This window comes from Mycteria americana, chromosome 7 (genome assembly GCF_035582795.1).
Source record: "Mycteria americana isolate JAX WOST 10 ecotype Jacksonville Zoo and Gardens chromosome 7, USCA_MyAme_1.0, whole genome shotgun sequence".
NCBI classification, from domain to species: Eukaryota; Metazoa; Chordata; class Aves; order Ciconiiformes; family Ciconiidae; genus Mycteria; species Mycteria americana.
Window position 1 is genome coordinate 67860325 of NC_134371.1, and position 21452 is coordinate 67881776.

A 21452-nucleotide genomic window follows, 5' to 3' on the forward strand; every position below is an offset into this window, starting at 1 on the left:
GGATATAAAATGAACCTGGCATTTAAATTGCTCATTTAGTTGAGTAGTGAGATCTGACAAGGAAAACAATATTTATTTTATTGCCATTATGTGGTGTTGGCTTTTACAGTGAAGAGCCCAAATGAGTAAGTTTCCATGTGACTGTGATTCCAGTCTATAGTGACTAGTTCTGAATTAAAATTAACAGCCTGACTGGGCTTTTGGTTGCTATATTGTACCCAGCATATACTGGCCTGACTAGTAAGTACTAGCAATCACGTATTTGTTCTCCCCACCAAGGCAGGTTTGTGCAATGGGACTACCTCGTTTTGGAAAGGGGTGAAAAGAAATAAATTAGAATATGCAAAATCAACTTGATGAGACAGTGCAGTTGGTGGTTATTGAGTGGTTTTGGCAAGGAATTTTTTGATAGGCCTTAATTCAACAACCATGCTCATCCAGTTTACCAAAGCGTTTAAGCATGTGCTTGTGTAAATGGAAATTAATCATACCTTTAAGTATATATGCATGTACTGCTAAGTAGAGGTGGACTGCTAAATTGGAGCAACAGAGCAGGGGCTATCTGTTTTTCTTTAGTTTTTGCTGTTCTTGCTTCAGATATAGCCGTTTGCATTTTCAGTTCTACTTAATCAAGGTTTGGGAATGGAAAAAAACATGATGGTAATGGAGGGAGAGACAACAGTTGAGAAGAGCAACCAGAGAGCGTAGCTTTCAGACAAGCTCAGAAGTGGATGGTACGAAGATCCGGTATCTGCCCTACCATCTGGGCTGTATTTGTGTCCGTGGGGTCAGAGCCTGGAGACTTGCTCCTTTTCCCAGGGCTGTGTGCCACATTGAGGAAGCAGTTGAGCAGTTGAGAAGAGGCAGCCCATGGCATCATTCCAACCAGACAGAGTTAATATGGATAAAGTGCTCCGGGCTCTCAGCAAAGCGGATGGGTAAACTGATGGGAGATAAGGAAAATGGATGTCAAGTGACATGCATCTTCTAATCCTTGAAGAAATCCCTGCTGGAAAAATAAGGCTTTGTGTTTCCTCAGTAATAAAAGCTGCTGAAGAAGCAGTGAGAAACGGATTTCGTGCTGTCTCCAGACATTCCCTGTCATGATTGAATTGGGTGGTTATTTACAAGACAATGTCTTAATTAAAGTATCTTCCTTCTTAAGAGGATAAATACCTTTTGTGTACAAGACAGTGTCTCCTGTTTGTCATGCCTGAGATGCTTCATTCCTGAGAAAGCCCTCGGTAGGTCTTTAGGAAGTCTTGGAACTGAAATGGCCTGACGTGCGTGGGGTGCAGACGGGGCTATAGCAGAGCGTCAGCCAGAGGGTAGGGGAAAGAATAAACAGTGTTTATTTATCAGAAGTACTGAGCACCTGCAGCTTCCCTGCACCTTCAGTGGGAACTTATGGGATACGTGTCAGTTGTGAAAAGTGTCTAAATAGGGACTCAAGAAATGAGTTTTGGGAAACAGGTTTGGAAGCATTAGCTTTGCGTGGGGTTGTAACTTTGCAGGTCTGTGTGGTCTGACTTGTGAATGACAACTGAAATAGCTTTCTTCATAGAGATGGTGTTGGACTGGATGGCAACATGTAGATCAAATAGGTGTTTTATATTGAATATTTGCAGATGAAAGAAAATCAAACTCTTTCCACACAAAAAGAAAGAGTAAGTCTGATAATGTGTGTAATGTTTGAGTATTCATCGTCTACTCGGTACACAAAACGCCTTTTTCAGGAGAAGCTGTGATTGATGCTGGCTGGCTCTTGTAGGAGACTTTCAGAAGTAGCTTTATATAGTTCCAGTTTTGTCAGGTAAGTTAAAGTTGCGTTCGCACGGTAAGTACACATGAAGTTGCAAGTACGTACTTTACAGAATTGGTGCCACAGAGTATGCTCCAGTGGTTTTCTCGACATAGCAAAGCCCTGCATATCTGCAGTAAGGTGACCTTCCAAAAAAAAGAGGCTATAACTTCTTATTCAGATACATTTGTGAGGAAACATGCAGCTGCCTGTGCAGCTTTTCCAACAAAAAAACTAGAGGTCATGCTTTTAAAGGGAGACAAAAAAATCTTCCCTAACCCAATCTTGATCCCCCTCCTCTCCTGCCCAGTTTTAAGACCCATCACGCTCTGCTGTGCTACAGCATTTCGTGTCCTCATGTGTCTGTGAGTGAAGGTAGGAAACAGTTTCCTTAAGTTGCCTGCGACTGGGACCTGAGCGGGGAGAGAAGGGCAGAGCCGCAGCGCCGGGAAGCCGCCCTGCATGGTGCCTTGCTGCTGCGAGGGGTGCGTGGCCGACCGTGGTCCCCCGATAACCCTACACCTGCAGATGGACGTGAATATACACGTGTGCTGGTGGAAGCATCCCCTTTCCTCTTTGCTTCTACCCTGGAGAATGGAAATGAATTTCACTGCTGGCTTTTGTGGAAAGTTGTCACGGGTCTCCAAAAACCCTATGTTTTGAGGCACGTTGCCATTCATTAATGCTCTTGCTTCTGCTGCTAACATACATGTTTCAAGGGGGCTGGAAATCTATTTTTGTTCTTTATTTAACTATGCTGATAAGAGCTTAGGGAATGCATTTATCTAAATTTGTGAAAGGAGATGGAATGGAGAAATATTCGTTGGTAAAACATACTACTTGGCAGTGTTGCGTTACAAACATTAATAGAGCTGTTTGAATAAGTGAGTTTACAAACCTATTTTTGAAAATCATTTACTCCGTGACTGTGATACCGCCTTCAGAAGTGGTCTGTTTTTTTCTTTTTTAAACAGATGGTTAAATATTTGCTAATGCAGTTCAATTTTATCGCAGCTCTTTCTGTGTTTATCTTTCCTCTCTGGAGCAGTTAAGTGGGCGATAGCGGGAATCCCATTCAGTTCCTTCAGTTGCCACAATATCTGAAGAGCTGCACTTTCAAAGGAGAAGTGGGTGGGCCACACTAAATGCAATTTAAGATGTATTTGCTGCTCTTGCAGAGTATCAGGCTACAGTAATGCATGTGGGTTTCTAGAAAATGTAGGGAGCATGCATAGTGCTGGTCTTGGCATGACCTTGTGGTGTCCATAAACTGTAGCAGGTATTTAGGAAATTGCTCTCTTGGACTGTTGCTTTGACTTCGTAAATGCGGCAGAGTTCCTCGTGAAAAAGGGGTTTCTGGAATAGTTTGTGTTACTGCGTTGCAGTCCTCCTTCCAGTAATACACTTTATTTACACCTGAGAGCGAGTATACTTTGACTTCTTCAAGCAGTAGTTGAAATAATTGGAACAACTTCTATGCCTTGCCAGAAGAAACTGGTTAACTGAATCATCAGTAGCTTTTTGTTGTTGAATTTATTCGTGAAAACAGTGTTTTCCAGCATTCTGTTCAGATGCAGTGGGAACCATATGTTTAAGTATTTATTTAAGTATGTAAAATATGAGTTAAAATCATGCCCTACAATCAAGAAAACATGCCTAGTTGTGAATTTCAAAGGAAATGCTGAATTTTCAATGAACTTACGTAATTTCATTTGCATACTAAAATCAGCTTTAAATTTGTGTGAACGGAAAGGGAGGGAAAGAAATGAGGCTTAAAACAATGAGAACTCCTCAGTAGCTGCTCAAGTGTCATTTTTATACGCAGCTCCCTCATTTTTCCCTAAACTGAAACTGTACAAAAGAGGTTGATTTACACTGTAAATTCAGGCCGAACAAAATCCAATTGGAACTCACTTGAGCACTGTTTTGATGTAAGATTCAAAGCTTCTGCAAATTTATTTTATCTTCTCCACTTGCTGATCTCCTGCTTGTAAATCCTGTTGAAGGAGAATAAAAATGAGTGCAGCCTGATGGGAATTTAATGTCTGAAGTTCAAAGCAGTTTGCACATCAGAGCAAACGTCAATCAAATGAACATCTTGCAAGCTAGGCAGGGAGCGCGTTTCTCCATGGGGAAGAGATCAAAGTGGGAGTCGCAGCTCTGTTTGCTCCCTCGGGATGCAGTTTCGATCGGTTGTTCATTAAAGTGAATCCAGAAGGAAGGGCTTTTTAGAGAGAAGCAGGGAAAGGGGGATGGGGTGAGCGGGCCTGTCTTGAGACTGAATTTCAGCCAATGTCTTTTGCTCTCGTTTAAGTAAGTACAAAAACTAATTACATCTAAATACAGGTTTTGGTGTCTTTTTCTGGTAAGGATTTTGGAGGACTTCCTAAGTGTTGGCTGTGGTGTTACCACCTAGAACATTTGGGGCCAAATCTCAGAGGAGACCTCGGTCAGCCATCGCTGTTGTCCTCCACCTCGTAGTCTTGCTGCTGCCAAAAGTGGGAGACACTGGTAAAAATTAAATCGCCTTTGTGCAGAGAAAGAGTGGTGATGGATGCTTGTCTGCAAATCTTAAAGTTTTGGGGTTTTTAACTTCTTCCAAAGCAAGTGATGGGAAGATTTGTATGGTTTGAAACTCCTGTGGAAAACATGGAAGGTATAAATACGTCGTAGGAAAGGTAAAACCGGTGCTTACAGCCAAGAATGTAAGCGTTTACTGTAAATGCCACATGGCAGCGTTGAGGCTTTAGTTTTAATTGTTGCTTTAATGGTGAAGATTGCCAAATAGGTTTGTAGCACATGCTTAATTGAAACGACTTAGAGACACCCAGAAGAAGCACATGGAAAATTCTCCAGTGTAATTAAACTGACCGCAAATATTGCAATGTAAGTTTGCCACAGTACTGCCTTTGTCCGGTTTCTGGTCTTGGTTTTCTGGGGATGTACATTTGCAATGGGAGCTGGTCTCTTCTCAAGGTCCTTGTGTCATGAAACCAGTCACGCTTTAAAAATATGCTCCATTGCAAGGTGCAAAAAATCAGTTTTAAGGCAAACTGCACCTGAAAAGAGATTTGAGGTAGGTATCCCACATAGCTCAGTCTGGATCAGTCTTGCTGTAGGATGACAGGTCTGTCTGAGGGCTGGTCTTTAGTTTATGGGGTTTAAAACAATTGTTCCTCTGCATATTTTATTTCTATCATTTTCCCATTAACTGTATTCTTTTTTTGCTACTTGTGTGCTGTAGCAAGAGAAAAGAGGGGTGGGCTGGGCTGCGGTAATTTCTTGCTTCCCTTTTCCAGCTCTGCTGCAGATTATTTAGGCATCTATGTCTTCATTTTCCTGATGGGTAACATAATACTTGCTTACCGAGAAAAGCTGAGGGACTGTTGATTTTTGCATCGAAGTGCTTCGACATGCTCCGATAGAAAGTGCAATGTAAATAGGGTGTTTATAGCTGAAACACCGATCCTCTTGGCCCGTGGCGATCAGTTTGGGGCTGCAGGAGCACCCGTGGCGGGACAGTTGAGGGTGATAACTTCATTTTTGCCTTTATTTTTAGAAGGCATGCCAGAATTGGACCCTGTGTTCATCTGCTTGAAACCCCACGTTAATACCTGTCGTGACTGAGACCCCTGAAATTCAGTTTGGCAGCTCTGTGTGTACGAAGAAGTGATGTAGTAATACACTCAACATTTTGAATCAAGATACATACGTTCTCTGCCGGGTAATTTAAAGCGAGTAGTTTGGGTAGTGTCAGAACTGCATGTCAGGATGCACATCTCACTTGAAGTGAGTGTGAGCAGTGACTTTTGACATAAAATAAAATCAGAGCAGAGGAGATTCCAGATGATTTTGAATTAAACCCCAGCATTTACTGCCTGTGTTCTGAGACATGAATAATGTTAGTTGCTAACAAGGTATCCTGTTGCCATCACTAATAGATTTTGAAGGGAGCACTGGGACAATTAGCTAACATCCTGAAAAGTCATTATTTTTCCCTAAGAGTTTGTGCTTTAGTATTCCTCGGAAATATTTCTTTAGCATGGAGATGTTTAATTTGCAGTCTCTAGCTCTTCTCTGTCTAGTTTTGCCCAAAGATAAACATGCTTTTTGTGAAACCCATCCTTTATCAATCGATCTTAGTCTTGAGATTCTTTAGCCAACAAAAAATCAACAACATTTTTGCTTGCTTGGTAGGAGCTGTAATTTTTTGAAGTGGTTACATTTTAATGGGGATAAGAAAAGCCACAGCCTTGATCTGAGAACTACGTTCCTGTGAAATGTCAAGTCTTTTCCTCGATGGAGAGGACTTTGGGGAGTTTTCAGAGAGCAGGTTGCCAATAATTTCAACAAGCAGCTCCCGACAGAGTGGATGAGCCCATGCAGAGCTCCACGCCGTCATGGTTTGGCTGCTTTCGGTGTCTGACGTAGCATCCCGTCTTGATCTTACAACCTGATGGTGGTGGGCTCTGATCAAGAGGACAGGAGACCTTTCTATCTGTCTGTCCGTCCGTTTCTGTCTCTCTCTTCCTTGCCGTGAAGAGCAAGGATAGTGCAGAAGACCATCAAAAGCTCTTTGCCCCTATCTGAGTCTTGCATTAAAACACCAGCGCCGATGGAGTGCTGTTGATTATGCTGTTTTGGATAAAATACCAAAAGCACTGAACATCTGCGTCCAATAAGGAACCCACAGTACTTTTTGTAGAGCAAGGAATTTAGCTGCCTGTTCTTGTTCCCGCTGTATATGGCATTTTTCACTTCGCTCATCGCTGAGGGGTTTTGATGTGTTGAGCAGCTGCCTCAATTAAAGATGTTTCTCCAGTGACGGGCAAGTTCATAATTGCGTATGGTAGGTGGGGACAGAGGAGGGCAAGCGGAGTTAAATGTTTATGTTTATGCAGGGTAACCTGACTGTGTCCAAAGACTGAGGTATGTAAAATATTTGTAAAGAGGTGAGAGAGAGAATTTGTGTACAGACTGCTCTGGGACTCCCTGATGAAAAACTTGCACTCTCCATGTGCATTTGCATCTATATGGTAGAAGGTTTGCAACTTAAAAACTTAATCTTTCTTTTTCCTCCAGTCTTGATATATGTATATTAAAAATATTGACCGAAACTGATAAAGCTATGTTTAAACTGCATCTATTCTACATAATTTTTAAAGTGTATGGAGGGCAGTTAATTATTTCCAAATATACATGACACTTTTTTTTTTTCCCCTTAAGGCTAGGTTTGAGAAGGGATCAAAAAATATTAGTGCCTCAGTAACTCTAACTGTTCCCTGCTAGTCTCATTCAATTCCTTTAAAAATAACGCAGTTAGTTTAAGATGCATGTAGTGTTTATGGATACAGATTAATTTTAAAGCATGCCAGTTTAAGGAGAGACATTATTTTCATTGATACTTCTAGGTGGCAGTGAAGATATTAAAATTAAGCAGTTAGTAATCAATAATGTAATCAGTAATCACTTTTTGCATATTAAAAAATTCAGTGTGATTAGAGCTTCTTCAAACAGAGCCTCTAGTCTGATGAGCTCTAGCTATGTAAAATGAGATTTCTTGTGACTCTACAAGAATCATAAAATTTAATCTGATGTTAAGACCAAAGAATTCAGTGTCTGAGGTTTTGTTATGCATTTGTATAAAAGACTATTTTACTTTTTTGTAATTCAGAAAGTCATTAAGGAGTTTAATAGCAAGTTCTCGGGAAATGACTCCTGTACTTGAAGGGCGAATTTCTAAATTTGTGAGAAGGCTATGCTATACTCTTCACCAATAACAGAAGTTAAACCTCTGCTTTAAGCAAAAAAAAAAAACCCAGCCCAACCTTAAATATGGTTATACTGGCATGAATCATGAACAAAAGGCAAACTCATGGCCTGTGTATGCAACAGCAGTGCTGCTGGCAGCGAGCTCCAGCGCTCCTCTCAGGAGCCCTTGTCTGGTTTTGTAATGCTAAAATTCCTAAAAGTGGATCCAGTCACCTACAGAAGTGATGATCTTAAGCCCACTAACAAATATTTTTCCTATCCTTAGTTAGTTTTCACAGATTTCTTCCAAGTCATAAAATGTTCTCGTACAGAAAAGGTTCTCCTGCATCCCACATGTGAGGACCCCATAAACCGAGAGGTGGAGGCTCTCGGCATCTGGCTGGCTTGGGGCAGCTGCAGCTACCTCCCCATAGGATGAAATTATTTTGAATTGGGCTGAAAGAAAATTTATTGGATTAGGAGAGTTTGACTTTGCTTAAGAAGACTTGCTTCCTGTGGTCATAACTTGAAATTTCCTTGTGGTAACCAATTCCATCTGTCTGTGGTTTTTGTTTCTGTTAATTGTTGTTTTAAGTGGGTGATTTGGAAGCGCATTGTTTTACTGTCTGTTTGTGTCTATGAACCCCAGCCCTTACAGCAAGCACTCTGTAAGGACAGAACCAGAAAATCAGTGTCTTTCCATTCTTACTGGGCACCATTTTTGTTGAAGTAGTTGCAACTTACTGGATTTCAATTTCTTAATTAAAATCTTCAACCAGAAGAACGGTGCTTGGTTTCCATACCACTTTTGCTTGCAATATTTTGGGCCTCCACTATGTGATAGCATATATATGTGAGTGTGTTTGTATGTGTACATATACATCGGTGTATGAAAAAACGTAACGTCAGTTTAAGCAATTAAGTACAGTTGACAATAAGCAACTAAATAAAGAACCTTAAGCACATATATAATATATGCGTGCATTGAGGTAAATGGAAAGCATTAGAATGGCACTGGGTGAATGCTATAGAGATGTAAGCCAGTGATTGATGTGCCATTAATATTAAGTTGGTCAGTATCTTTTGATGTAGCTGGTTTTTGCGTAATTTGCTGGTTTAGTCTTGACAGTATTGAACAAACCCCTACTCTGCCCAGTTTCTCTCCAAGACTTCTTTCCTATCAGCTTTCATGCCCAAAAGGCTACTAAGGCTCTTCTTCCAGGACGGGGTTTTATGCAGACCTTGCTTGCAGTTTGTTGTAATTTCTTAGGAACGGGTTGGCGGTAGAACAATTCTTTGATAGCAAGTAAATCGTTTTTTTGAAATACTAGAATAATCAGACCGTAAGTAAAATGTAATCAAAATATTGAAGGTCACAAAAATGTTAAAATTGGCCTATGTAAATGATGCAAAACTGCATTTAAGTCCTTGAAAGCTTCAGAAGAGTTTGCAGTTATAAATAATCCTTTAAACCCCTTTTTATTTAGAATTTGTTGAGGCATTGGATTAATTATATTTTATCATCATTAGAACTATGCACTAGAATACTTTTTGCATTAGAGTTATGAATGTATTTGAATTACTTAACCTAACCAAAACATAACAAAACTTCAGACCGTCAAGTTCCTTCCACTATTTGGAATGTAAATCCTCAGTTTTGGTACAGAAAACAGGTTTACAATTGCTCTATTAGATCTTTTTTGTAAAGACATAAAGAGGAAATCCTCTTCATGAAAGACACTTGGAATAAATTTTTTAAAAGAGAAAGATGAAATAATAGTACTGGAGAAAGAGTCTCTAGCAAGGAAAAGTTTGGTTCATGGCATGCCTGGATGCTACACACGTTTCCCAAGCTGGAACCTCTACTGTTTAAATCTAGATGAAAGAGCACACTCTCTTATGATCCCTATCTTTCAACGAATATTGTGGAGGAAAATGCGATGTATTATTGTAGAGAGCAGATGCAATCCAGCCGTGATGAGCTTATCCCCCCCTAGTTCTGGGTTTCACAATTTTTCCTGGACCCTTAAAATATCTATAATGTTGGAGTTTCCAAAATAATTATTTTTCATTGAAATTTCAAAAAGATACATTTCCATTGTAGATGCTGTGTAGGTCGAATATTAGATTGCTAATCCTGTTGTTGTCATTTCAGATTTGATGGAAATTTTAACACCAACGTTTCTAGAACTATTAGCTGTGATAGACTGTCTACCACCGTCAACAGCAGAGCCTTCAACCCTGGACGTGACTTAAATTCTGGTAAGTAGTACAGTTTGGGTTTTTTTCCTTCTGTTGTAGGGTTGGGTTTGTTTTTTTTTTCCATTAGACTTTAACATTTCCTTGGCATAGAGAATTAGCATTGATTGCCATAGCAACAAGCTTTTATTTCTCCTTGAAACTGTCACACTGCTCTTAATTTGAGATTTCATGATTGAAAGATGATACCTAAAGTAATGCCCTTAGTCTAAGTACTTCATAAAAATGTCATGAAGATTTTATTCGAGCGTACCATGGATAATTTTGTTGTGGTTTATGCACTTTTTATCCCCCCCCCCCCCCCCCCTTTTTTTTTTCCAAGGCACTCTCCTTCCTAGGCCTGACTGCTTTGGCATCAGTAGTGTCAGCTGCTGAAGAGGCCATGCAGAGAAGTTTCTCTGATCTTCTTAGCTGAGTTCAGCTAATGTGAGGCTGTGTTTGCAGCGATATGCAAAAACTACAAAATATAAGGGCATCCTAAAATACTTCCTTTCTTTGTCTTGTCAGGGCATTTCCGTCTTGAAAGTCAGTACATTTGCTTGACACGCTTAAAGAGCTAGAAATATGCTTAGAACCAAAAGCCATGTGACTTATCCCTGAAAAATTCAGCTTTTGGTCCTCCAGTACAGCAAGGTTTTGGTTTTTTTGCATCCCGGTCAACTTGAATTAATACATAGTTTTCAAGTTTTTTTAGTCATAGTTTTGTCCAGCTGTTCCATCTTGCTTTTCAAGTTTTTACGATGCCTTAGTGTTGTAAGTTAGAGAACATTATAGAGTTTGGTTGTGGATTTCATTTAGCATAAGTTTTGGGGGTTTTTGTTTGTTGGGTGTTTTGGCGGGGGGGTTGTTGGTTTAGGTTTTTTGGACAAGTAATGTAGACTTGAGAGAATTTTTTTATTTTATTTTAATTTTCATGTGTCTTTTGGAATAAAATACTGATTTCTTTTTTAACTTGACTGATGAAGTGACAGACCCACCGTTCCACCCTCATGGTGCACAGAGAATTTGCATATCTTGCCACAAATAGGATGAAAGAACCCCAAATTTCTCTCTAGCCTCTCTTCCAGCTTGGCTTTCTGGATTTCTAATGAAATCTAAAAAAGAAAAAGTAAAAACCAAAAGCAAAGCAAACAGTCCCCATAGGTTCCTTTCCATCCCATCCGCTGTATACCACATCTTGAATGCAGGTGCTGGCCAGACAAGCTAATTTCCTGACATACGTCTCATCACCATAGTTTGTGTAGTGTTTTCCATCCTAAAGATAGGCATTCTTTGTTCACTTACTGTGATTTGCTGGGCTTTGTTTTACTCACGAGCTATCTCTTTATAAAAAAAAACAAACAAGCAAACAACTTATTCCTAGTAAAATAATGTTTAAAATCACATGCAGTTGTTGATTAATCAAAATAATTTTTGAAAGCAAGCTTTCAGGCGCTGTTATAAAAGCAAAGCATTGAATGTATCACCTGATGTTTTTTATTTAAGTAAAAAACCCATTCTTTTCCTCCTGCAGAAGATGGATGTAAAAAAAGTACTAAAGAAATATTCCTTCTTCTTGAGGGGTGGAAAACAAGCTATAGTTTCCCTTCAACATTTTTTAAATTTCTGGTTTGAATTCTCACAGAAACAAAGTGAGCGCATGTTCAAGCTTCTTGCTGTCCTAGGTCGACAGGCGGACTTGAATGTCTGCTCTTCCCTTGCCTCTGGCTTGAAAGCTTCCTGATGAAAGGAATATTTTCAAAAAATGGCATTGGCAGAAAAGGGCAGCAGAAGAGAAGAGGGAATTGGAGTGATAGTAAGAACAGGGAAGTGCTTCAGGATTTATTGACAGCAGACTCTGTCTCCTCCGGCTTTCCTGTTAGCAGCTCTCAGAAACACAGCCTTTGGGGGGAGGTGTTTTATTAGTGAGAAAATGCCTGTAGGAGAGAAATGTATGGAAGGAGTGGATCAATGCAGAAAAATGAGATGGAAACAGGTTTATTTGAGAAACAAAAGTTGATACATGGGTACACACCTTGTGAAATAAGAAGTTAAGTTTTCTGTAGGCAAGCTACAAGGAATACCCTTAGTCCTCTCCTCCTCGTGCGAAGGCGTTTGAAAGTCTGTGAGATGTCGGTTCCCACCTTCCCTTCCCTGGTCCTCAGTTGAGAACATCTAAACCACGTGAGCTCCACCACCCCGGCCACAGAACAGGAGACTGGTGTGGATTCAGGGAAGGGTTGCTGCCAGGAGGGTCGAGCAGAATAATGCTGCTGTGGAGCTGGGCATCGCCCACGTCCAAAGCAGTGTCCCTGTATCGCTGCAGAAGTATTTGGGTTTTGGAATAAACTGGGTGTGGGAAGGTTTAGCAGCAGGAGTCTGGGTGTTTGTTTTGCGGCTGGAGGGTATTGTGTTGGTGGTATCTGTAGCTCTCCCTTATGTAGTCATGGGCCACGACCCGTTGTGCCAAAAAAGCAGTCTCTGTCCGAAGGAATTCACGGTCTAAGACAATAGCTGGCTTGAGACAGACTGGGGATACAAACAGACCGGGAAGCAGTTTTGGTCAGAAGGACAGAGTGCTGTCAGTGCACCAGCATCCTTACAGCTGTGAAGATGACTGTCAGGTTAGAAATGGTTTTCAAAAGTGCTTACTTACTGTCCTCTGTCTCTCGAAGCTCTTAATTTTTTCTTATTTCTGCAGTGACCTAGTTCTGTGAAACTGCTTACCTTAGAGGATACACTTAGGACAGAGCACTTTGTCTGCACCGGAGCTGTTTCTGAATAAATCTACGTGTGTGTATTCATTACGCTAAACTCAAACCACTTTGAAAGAGGATAAAGATCAAACAAGAAAAAAGTTTCCCTAATGTCATATTTTTCTTACTTCTCTTGTAAGTGCCCTCACGTAGAGCTGCTGAGGAGTATCTGTTGCACTTTGGATTCAGACTCCACTTCAGCCTGAATTATTTTTTTGCTCTAAAAAGCCAAAGAGCTGTTGGTACATCTGGGTATTTTGCTTGTGTGTTTTTTCTCTCCTGCCTTGCTTTGTTTGTTTAGACTTAAAGGCAGGATGAGAAGCCACGGCTTCCCAAAAATCATGTCGTGCTGTCTTTCCCACTGGATGCAGCGTGATGGGGAGGACCCCAAGTGCATCAGCCTCCTAGAGAAAGGGTTTGAAAGCCCTCTGCTCCTCCAGCCCAGAAACAGGACCTCCCATACTCTTCTCTAGTTTGCCTACGGTTTCTAAACCTAGCCTGGCCTGTCCATCAGCCAGGTTGTCTTCCTGAATGGGTTGGTCATTTCATTCTTAATGTAAAAAAAAAAAAAAAAAAAAAAAAAAAATCCCATGAGTATCTTTCTTTTCTGGCATGAGTTTTGCAGTTTAAATAATCCGGCCTATAAAAAGCTCTCAGCAAAACATAAATCTAAACTCTTCTGTGTTCGGCATAGATCTCAATTCTTTAAATGTTAATCTTGGCCTGCTCTGTGCACAGCGTAAGAAAGTGGGATCAGAGTGGCGAAGTTGTAGGTGTTGGAAGGGAATGGAATTTGCACCACAGACTCCGGGCGAGCCACTGGAGCAGAGCCTGGGAGAGCCCTCGGTGCAGACAACAACCTCAGCTTCTAGTCTGAACAATGTGTTGAGAAGGGTAAGTGTAGCTCATGAACCTTTCAAAAATAAAGAACTTTTTTTGCAGTTTTCTATTGGATTTTTATAATTTAGAGAGAAAATGATCTTGGGGAAGGAAAGAAGAAGAAAGAAATAGATGTATGTCTCCCTTTTCTCAACCCAAAAAATAAAGCTTTTGCCACTTTTTTTTTCTTGATATTGGGTGACTTTTTTTTAATGTCGTGAAAAGGTTTTGTTTTATCTTGGCTTGAGTTTTCCATTTGCATTACTTTTAGCCATTACTACAAAATAGATAAGGAGCCAGTCTTTATTCTTCAGATGGAATCACGGGCTTTGGTTAGTTAGATTAAGAGATCTGTCCTCACTGGTATGAATAGTCCTTTATTTATTAGACGAGAAAATCTTACCCAGAGCCAGTGCATTATGTTATCAGATTCCTTAGGTTTTTTTCTTTTTGAATAAACAAGGAACGAGTAAATCTTTCTCCTTCCCATCCTTCAAAGTGCCGAAATGTCTGTTTCAACTCAGGCAGCTTTAGCAGAGTGCTTTTCCCCAGCAATATGCAGAGATGGTACCAAGTTACTCAATCAATTTTGTCTGTGCCTTATTCGAGGTGTTGATCATTTAAAATGTGGAGTGCCTTGGTCATGTTCCTTACATTGCTGTATGTTAAACTGATAGCTCGGGTGAATTAAAATAGTTGGGAAGTATTTGAGCAAATGAGTTAATACACCCCCCAGCCCCCCCAAATCCTTTTAATCAAAGAAGCTGGGCTCATTCCTTAAAATGAAAGGGTTTTTTACTTCTTCGCCCTTCAGAATCAAAAGAGCTCCCAATGAGCGAGCTGGGCTCCATCCTGGCTCATGCCATCAGCAGAATTTTAATTGGGTTCGAGCTGCAGAGCCTTTTATTTCTGGTGAAAACTCATGAGCCAGAATATAGTTTGACTCAGAAAATCCTGGATCGGATTTGTAGGTCTGGAGAGTTAGAGGATGTCTTTCCTTGTAAAATAAACACATTCGCTTTCTGCTGTTGTTTCTGGGGAACACTAAAGTGTCTTCCCGATGATTATTTTTAATGGAGGTACTTGTCAGAGAAGAACTGCACTATATGTGTTGCACAGAAAACGAAACTTTTCTTTTTTTGCGGGGTGAGAACCGTGAGGTCTGCAGCTCAATAAATGTAATGCTAAAGAGGAGGACTGTAAGAAACTCTTTTATAATGAGCAATTATGTTCAGTAGTTCTTTTTTTTTTTTTCCACTGACTGTTTGTGCTGTTCTTTGAAGATTAATTAGTTAATGATTTGACTGTGCTTTGAAGATGTAAAGTGGTATCTAGAAGTGCTAAGTGTTATCATATCGCATTCCCTTTGAAGTTTTATAAACTCTATCACATAGGGCTTTCTTTCTAAAAGTCCTTTTTGCCTTGTGAGATATTTATAATTAGAGAGACTGATCATTTCAAATACTCTTATGTTCATACTTTCCAAGTTTTTCTGTCTGCAGCAGAATTTGGGGTCATATAGTGCTGCATTGTAAGTGGAGGGGACAGAGGTTTTGGAGTGACTTGGCAATGCCAGCTCCTGGGCAGCTCCCAGTTGGCCATTTATATCCCCAGTCTGTGTCTGGAATTAAGGGATATCTCTAAGATTTCTGCGTTTATAAGACTTGGACTCTTGGCTTCCTCCAAGTGGCATGATATCAGGGCTGGGTCTTTATTTAGTGGTGATGTTCATTTTAGGAAAGCAAAATCTTTACATGTACTCAGTAATGCAAAATACTTTGTAATTTGTGTTAGAACAGGGAGATGTAACTACTTCTTGTAGTTAAAAAAATGACTTGAACCTGACCAGAAAATTAAAAGTAAGTTGCTTTTGAATTAAAATGAGAACCACGGATCTTGGTCAAGTATATGGATGCCTAGAAAGTGAGTACCAGTAAGATGCTTTGCACACATTTCTGCTAGCACTGCCAAGGGTGTAATTTTGTCAAATGTAGCCTTTAGCTGTAAGCTAGACAACCAACTCACCTCACAGTATGTTTTTTAACCTGTCCAGAGGCTGGCTTTGCTGGAAGGAGGAGGTGAGAGTAAAGTACGGGCAAGCAACTGAGGGAGTGGAAAGTTTGGGGTAGGTAAGGTTAGGCTAAAAAAGAGCATCTGCTGGGTGTCCTGGCAGGGACCAAGAAATGGGGAAATATCTGCTGGGCGTTCTCACAGCTTTAGTGGATGGAAAATGAAAGTGCACTTAAAGAGAAAAAGTACGTATTTTTCAGCCATGGCTTATCTGCTGGGAGATTGTCTACTGTGGTTATAGGAAAAAGAGGGGGGGGGGAAGCAGCAAAGAGTTACGATAAAATTGGTAGTCTCTGGGGAAGGCGTTATTGAACTAACATACTAGCTGAAGGAAAACCTGAGCAGAACTTTGTGCAAAGGAGGAACAGCAGAGAGAGGGTCTGAGGCTGCAAGGAGTTTGTTTGAGGTTCAAAAACGATTGTTTTATGGGGAAGATGAACACTTTTAAATCCAGATACTGTTGTGGGGAAATAAATACAAATCGTGGCCTTGTGGGAATGAGAAGTTTATCTTTAATATAGCAATGATTAAAAAGAAAACCCTTTTAATTATAAACTCATTTATTTTAATGCTGTTGGTGAAATTAAACTAGACAAGTTGTTTCATCCAGGCTTTAATTGAGTGTTCACGTCTGATTTGAAAATACATTCTTCAAGTTCTGCAGCCCATAACAAAAACTTAAATACCAGAAATTCAACTTCTTTATACAAAATGATTGCCATACTTCAGCCCCAGAACTATGAAATCCTGGTGGCTAGACATAAAACAAAGGATTTAAATGCTCGATACTCTTCTCCCTCCCTGCCTGCAAGGCAGTGCAATCATGTCAGGCAGCAGTTCAGCCGTAGTGGTGGTGTGCCTGGACTTTGATGGCCTTATTTATGTCAAAGTGTAATTATATTAGCTTTTTCTAAGTTTTATGTATTGCAGTAGAATGGATAATGTTGATTGTCATACACTACTGAAAGACAGTGTTGTTTAAACAAAAAAATTTTTAAATAGTTATGATTTTCTTTTCTTTTTTTTTTTTTTTCCTTCCCAAGATTTTTTTTCCAGGCTTCTCTTTGCAGCTTAATAAAGGGTTATCATATACTTCCCTGGATTCCCACAGCTGTGGCTGTGCAACATGCTCCCACGCAGGAGAGCTTGCGTGGGCTGTGAGCACCGGTGCTGCACCTTCTCTGGAGGGTGAGGCTGCCAACCCTCAGTGAGTTCAAAATGAATCTGGGTTTTCCCACAAGATTTCAGAGAGGAAAGGAGGATGGGTGCTTTGGAGGGGGATGAGGAGAGGAATTTCTGGTAGGCCGAGCTATAAAAGCTAGAAACTCTGTGTGGGTTAGGTTTATTTTGTTTTTAATTAAACCTGATTTTTGCCTAAAGTTTTCCGTGGTGCCTAAATTTGGCAATATTAAAATTTCACGTTGCTTTGTGTCCCTGCTACACAGAAACCATTGTCCTTGACCAAAGAAACCTGCTCTTTGTACAAAGCGGAAATGGCGCTGCTAAACTGGTATCATATCAGGTGTAAAAACAAAACAAGGACTTAAGAGAAATGTAGGGGGAACTTGAGTGAAACAAACAGGATTTGCAAATTTGTTTGGCTTCTGGTTGCAAGATCATGGGTGGTTTCGTTGAAAGTGTGAAAATTCCTGAGAAAAAGATTCCTGCTCCCAAGAGCATCACCAGGTGGATTTTACCTATGCACAGAGGAGAGGGAGAAACACGCTCTGGCATCCTTGTTGGGGTTGAATTGGTATTTTTTGGAGAAGGATGAGAAAGTGAGAGGTGTGAGCAGAGTGTAGTTCTGGTCCCTGACTCGGTCGCTAACGCACTGGGAAAACCCTCATCAACCATTTCATGTCTTGTTCTTGTTTCTTCCTCGGTCCTCCTCCTCATCTCGTCCACTGAGGCACCAAATTCTTCAAAGCTACAATCGTGCAAAGGAAAAATACAAAAAACTGTGGCAAAAAGGAGGGGGACGGGACCTCAAGATAGTGGTTTTTACAGGGTAATTATGCTGAGCTGAATGTGGAGAGAACATCGTGGCTGCAGCCAGTCTGGGAAACCCGAGAAAGTGCTAAACTGTTGAGGATGTTGAACTTAAACTGTACTCTACGTGGGTATTTTGTCGTAGAATGTCTGGCTAAGGTTTGAAATGTGCCTTGCAGTGATTTCCAACCCAAATATTGGCGTATTTGGTAATGACTGAGATTCGGGAGATGAAACTGTCTGGCCTATTTTCAGTGTCCATCCTAAGGAAAATGCCAAAAGTAAATGCTCAGCAAAAGGTAAAGCACTGTAAATCGGAGCTGCCCTCTGCCAGTTCTGGCAAGTTTTATAATCAAAGAACATGAAAGGAGAAATGGCAAGAAAATACTTTTTTTTTTTTCTTTTTCTTTTTTTTTTTTTTCCCCAGATGCATTTTAAGCTGATATGGTCCATTTTAACTGTTAGGTAAAAACTAAAGGATTCAAACATTCAAGTTTTATTTTCAGTTTGCTGCAAGCAGAGACGATGATTTTGCCCCCAAGTGGAATATAATCCTGTTACTGCTGTGGCGAGGAGAGGGTTTGTGCCTCCCATGCGAACGACTTTCCATTCCCTCTCTCCTGGGAGCGTTTTTCCTCTTGCTTTAAGGGACTCAGCAAGCCTACGGCTGCCTAATGTCACCGGTGTGGCAAAGCTGGCAAACGCACGGGATGAGCGCCAGTCCCTGCATCTCGCCAGGCTTGCAGGGAGAGCAGTCGAGGTGCAGGCGCTGGGTTGCAGCGAGGATGTTTCCGTTGCACTACGAGGCAGAAATCCCAATGCCGCCTCTGCCTCGGGTGATTCAAACACGATTGTCCCCACCTGGGCTCTGAGTGTTCAGGATTTCCTCAATATCCGTACACTCTGTTGGTTTAGCTTGGTGTATTAAATATCTTTATAAGTTAGTAGTGCAGATGGTCTCGGTCCTGGGGTAGCTGCTGTATTTGGCTGCTGGTTTTGGTGGTGTTTTGTGTTTTCACTAATGTTGTCGGTTTTGTTAATATTGCTAAGCTATAGCTTTTTGAAAGACTTTTACTGTTACTGTTAAGTAGCGCTTCCTTAAAGATTATTTTAATAGGAAAGTAAACCCATTTTAAAGAGAATTAATGTGGCCTATAAACTACAGGAGGGTTTGGGATCTGTACCCTACGGTTATATTCTGAGCTCGGTTCCTGTTTGACTGCACGACTTGAACGCGTCATTTACCTTCTTTGTTCTTCACTTTTTGCCCATGCAATGAGTAACTAATAATCACCTGCCACAGAGGAGTTTCTGACAGACTTGGAGGAAAGTTGCGATATAGCTGCTAAGAACTGTTATTATCATTCTTTCTGAATTTTATGATCTTGAAAGCGGGACCCTGGTGGAGATGCTCACAGTGAGGATGGGTGGAACCAGCGTGGTAGCACTTTTGTGTGGCCACAGCATAACCCTTTGAGGGAAGATGCTGTGTTTTCCCTGAAAAGTGGCTATTTCTCCTAACAAGCAATACATGAGGGGCCCACAGCCTTGTTAATGATGGCACAGGGATAAAGAGAAACTTGGGGAAGTTCTTGAGTCCCAAGAGTGGGAGCTGTACCTATCTACCCTTACACAAACAGGAGGGCACGATGAACAAAGAGGAAAAATTCTCCCTTTCTTTTAACCTTTTCAGCTATTTCTGTATGGTGAGTTTCTCCTCGACCCACATTTGCCTGTGAAACTATTTTTGCTAAATGTTCATGGAGACATTTTTAAACAGATGTCAGCATAGGTAATGTTAACAGATTGGGTTACAGAGCTGTAAGTGGCAAACCTACTTAATATTTTGGAGTTATTTCAGTGTAAAGAACACATGATTTTCTTAACATTAGGGTTTTGTCTTTATGAAAACTGTTGACAATGTGTTTATCATTACATGTAAATGTATGTATGTATACATATTATATATAAAAGTGCTTTAATCTCTTCCTTCCTTGCTCCTGCCTTGGCTTCTTGGGTTGCAGTTATACTTCAGAGATTCAGGAATTGTCATCACATATTAAAGAAAATCTGTCAAGTCCAGTGTTAAGTTTCCAAAAGACTTTAACTGTTTGCAAATCAGACGTGAAGATCTATCAATCCTCAAGTAGAGCTGCTTGTAGTTGATGTTGGGACCTTGGTTATTCTTCTCCAAGCACATACGCGAGAGGCCTTGGATAAACAGACCTCCAAGTTTGACCTCCCTTTGTAACTCTACTTCGTTTTTCATTTTTCCTCTCCAACTTTCAGTTCTTGCTGATAATCTGAAGTCTAACCCAGGAATTAAATGGCAATATTTCAGCTCGGAAGAAGGCATTTTCACCGTTTTCCCAGCCCACAAGTTCCGGTGCAAAGGCAGCTATGAACACCGCAGCAGGTATGATTTGTCTCCTTACATTTAGTGGGCAAAGCACTATAATTGGATTCCTCGAGCACTGATTTCATTTCAGCATTATGCTTTGCCAAGACGACAACATTCAGGAGTAACTTTAATGGGCTCCCTTGGGTTTTCTTAGGTTTGTTTTTTAAAGCACGAGTTTTCACTTTTAAGAAATTTAGATGTAAAATAAAATTACATACAGTTTCCTCACCTCTCCCAAATCAAATAAGCTGTAAATAGCAGTAACTTGTAAATTGTAGGGCAGCCCATAGGCAAAATTCATCTTGTATTTGACTCATACTTGACCTCCGTTAATAAAGTAGTGAACATGTATTCTACTGATTTGGGAGGTGCATCGCTTTGGGGAGAGGGGTGGAAGGATGAGAGACTGGAAAGTGCATAGGTAGAAGCATTTTTCCAGTCTCCACCCAAGGTTCAAGTGGCACATCGTGGATAGTAGGGAAGCACCAATAGTGGAAACTTTCTGTTTCTACTAAAAAAACTGTGGAAAAAAAGATCAAATGGTGACAGGGTTTTCCTGCGCAGGGGAATATTCCTGTTGTGTAGGCATGAAGCAAAGCAGTTGCAGTGCAGTATTTTTTCCCTAGCTTTTGCCGTCAGTACTGTGGGACTGATAAAGACTCAAGGGTGGAATCTTCTAAGAAAATGCAGTGGCTTTAGTATCTCTGGTCACACATTAGCTAATTGTACTAGTTAATCAGTCTATGCGGAGGAAGTTCAGCGCATCCAGGTACGTTTTATGTAGGTGGGTGTACAGAGACTAAGAAGTGTTTTGGTTACCTGTCCGTGTTGAGCAATCAAATGTTTACAGATGTTATCTTCTATGTGTCATCAAAGCATGAAGCGTCTGGGCTTGATTAAGTTTTCTGTGGTCTTGGAAAGGTGCGGTCTGAAGACGTGAGAGCTGCGGGTACCCCAGTCTTGATCAGGATTTTGACACTAAAACCATTGGCGATTTCATCCAAATCACTTAGTCTTGGTCGCAGTTTCTCCATGGCTAAATAAGGCATATCTTTTCGCTAATATTTACTTCAGAGGGTAGTTTGGATGAATTAATTAGTTAATACTTAAGTGCTTTGAAGATCAAAGGCCCTATTTAAGTTCTAGGTATTAATACCAGTGTAGAGCTGCCGGCTGTTTTACAATTAAGAACTGATTTGTGCCAGTTGTTTATTGCAGTGCCCTGTCCAAAATCTTCTGCATTTCCTTTACTCTTAATAAGATTTCTGTGTCTGCCTTGGATATAATGAAATTTAGATCCCAAAACTCACACTTAGCTCTAACTAGTTTTGGGTCTGGACTAAAGAGGGAAGAGTCCTGTCTTTTTTTAATTCTTCCTCCTTGCTGAAGATCTTCCTAATTTGTTCTGGGTTGAAACCTTGGCATGAGAGCTTGTGAAAAATACCACACATCTCTCACAATATTGAACTGGATCTGAGCACTGCTTCACTGAAAATATGGGTTTTGATGTTAGTACAAATAGACACATGGCAGCCCCAAGAGCCTTCACCAGAGTTAACTCAGATTG

The 21452-nt window shown here is 40.6% G+C and overlaps 1 protein-coding gene across 1 annotated transcript in view; it reads left to right on the forward strand.

Annotated features, from left to right (window-relative positions):
* CACHD1 (cache domain containing 1) overlaps positions 1–21452 on the forward strand; it is a 112715-nt gene that overhangs the window by 56552 nt on the left and 34711 nt on the right. The window contains exons 4-5 of the mRNA XM_075508915.1: positions 9708–9814; positions 19774–19900. Coding sequence (XP_075365030.1) covers positions 9708–9814; positions 19774–19900 — 234 coding nt within the window. The remainder of the gene's footprint in view (positions 1–9707; positions 9815–19773; positions 19901–21452) is intronic.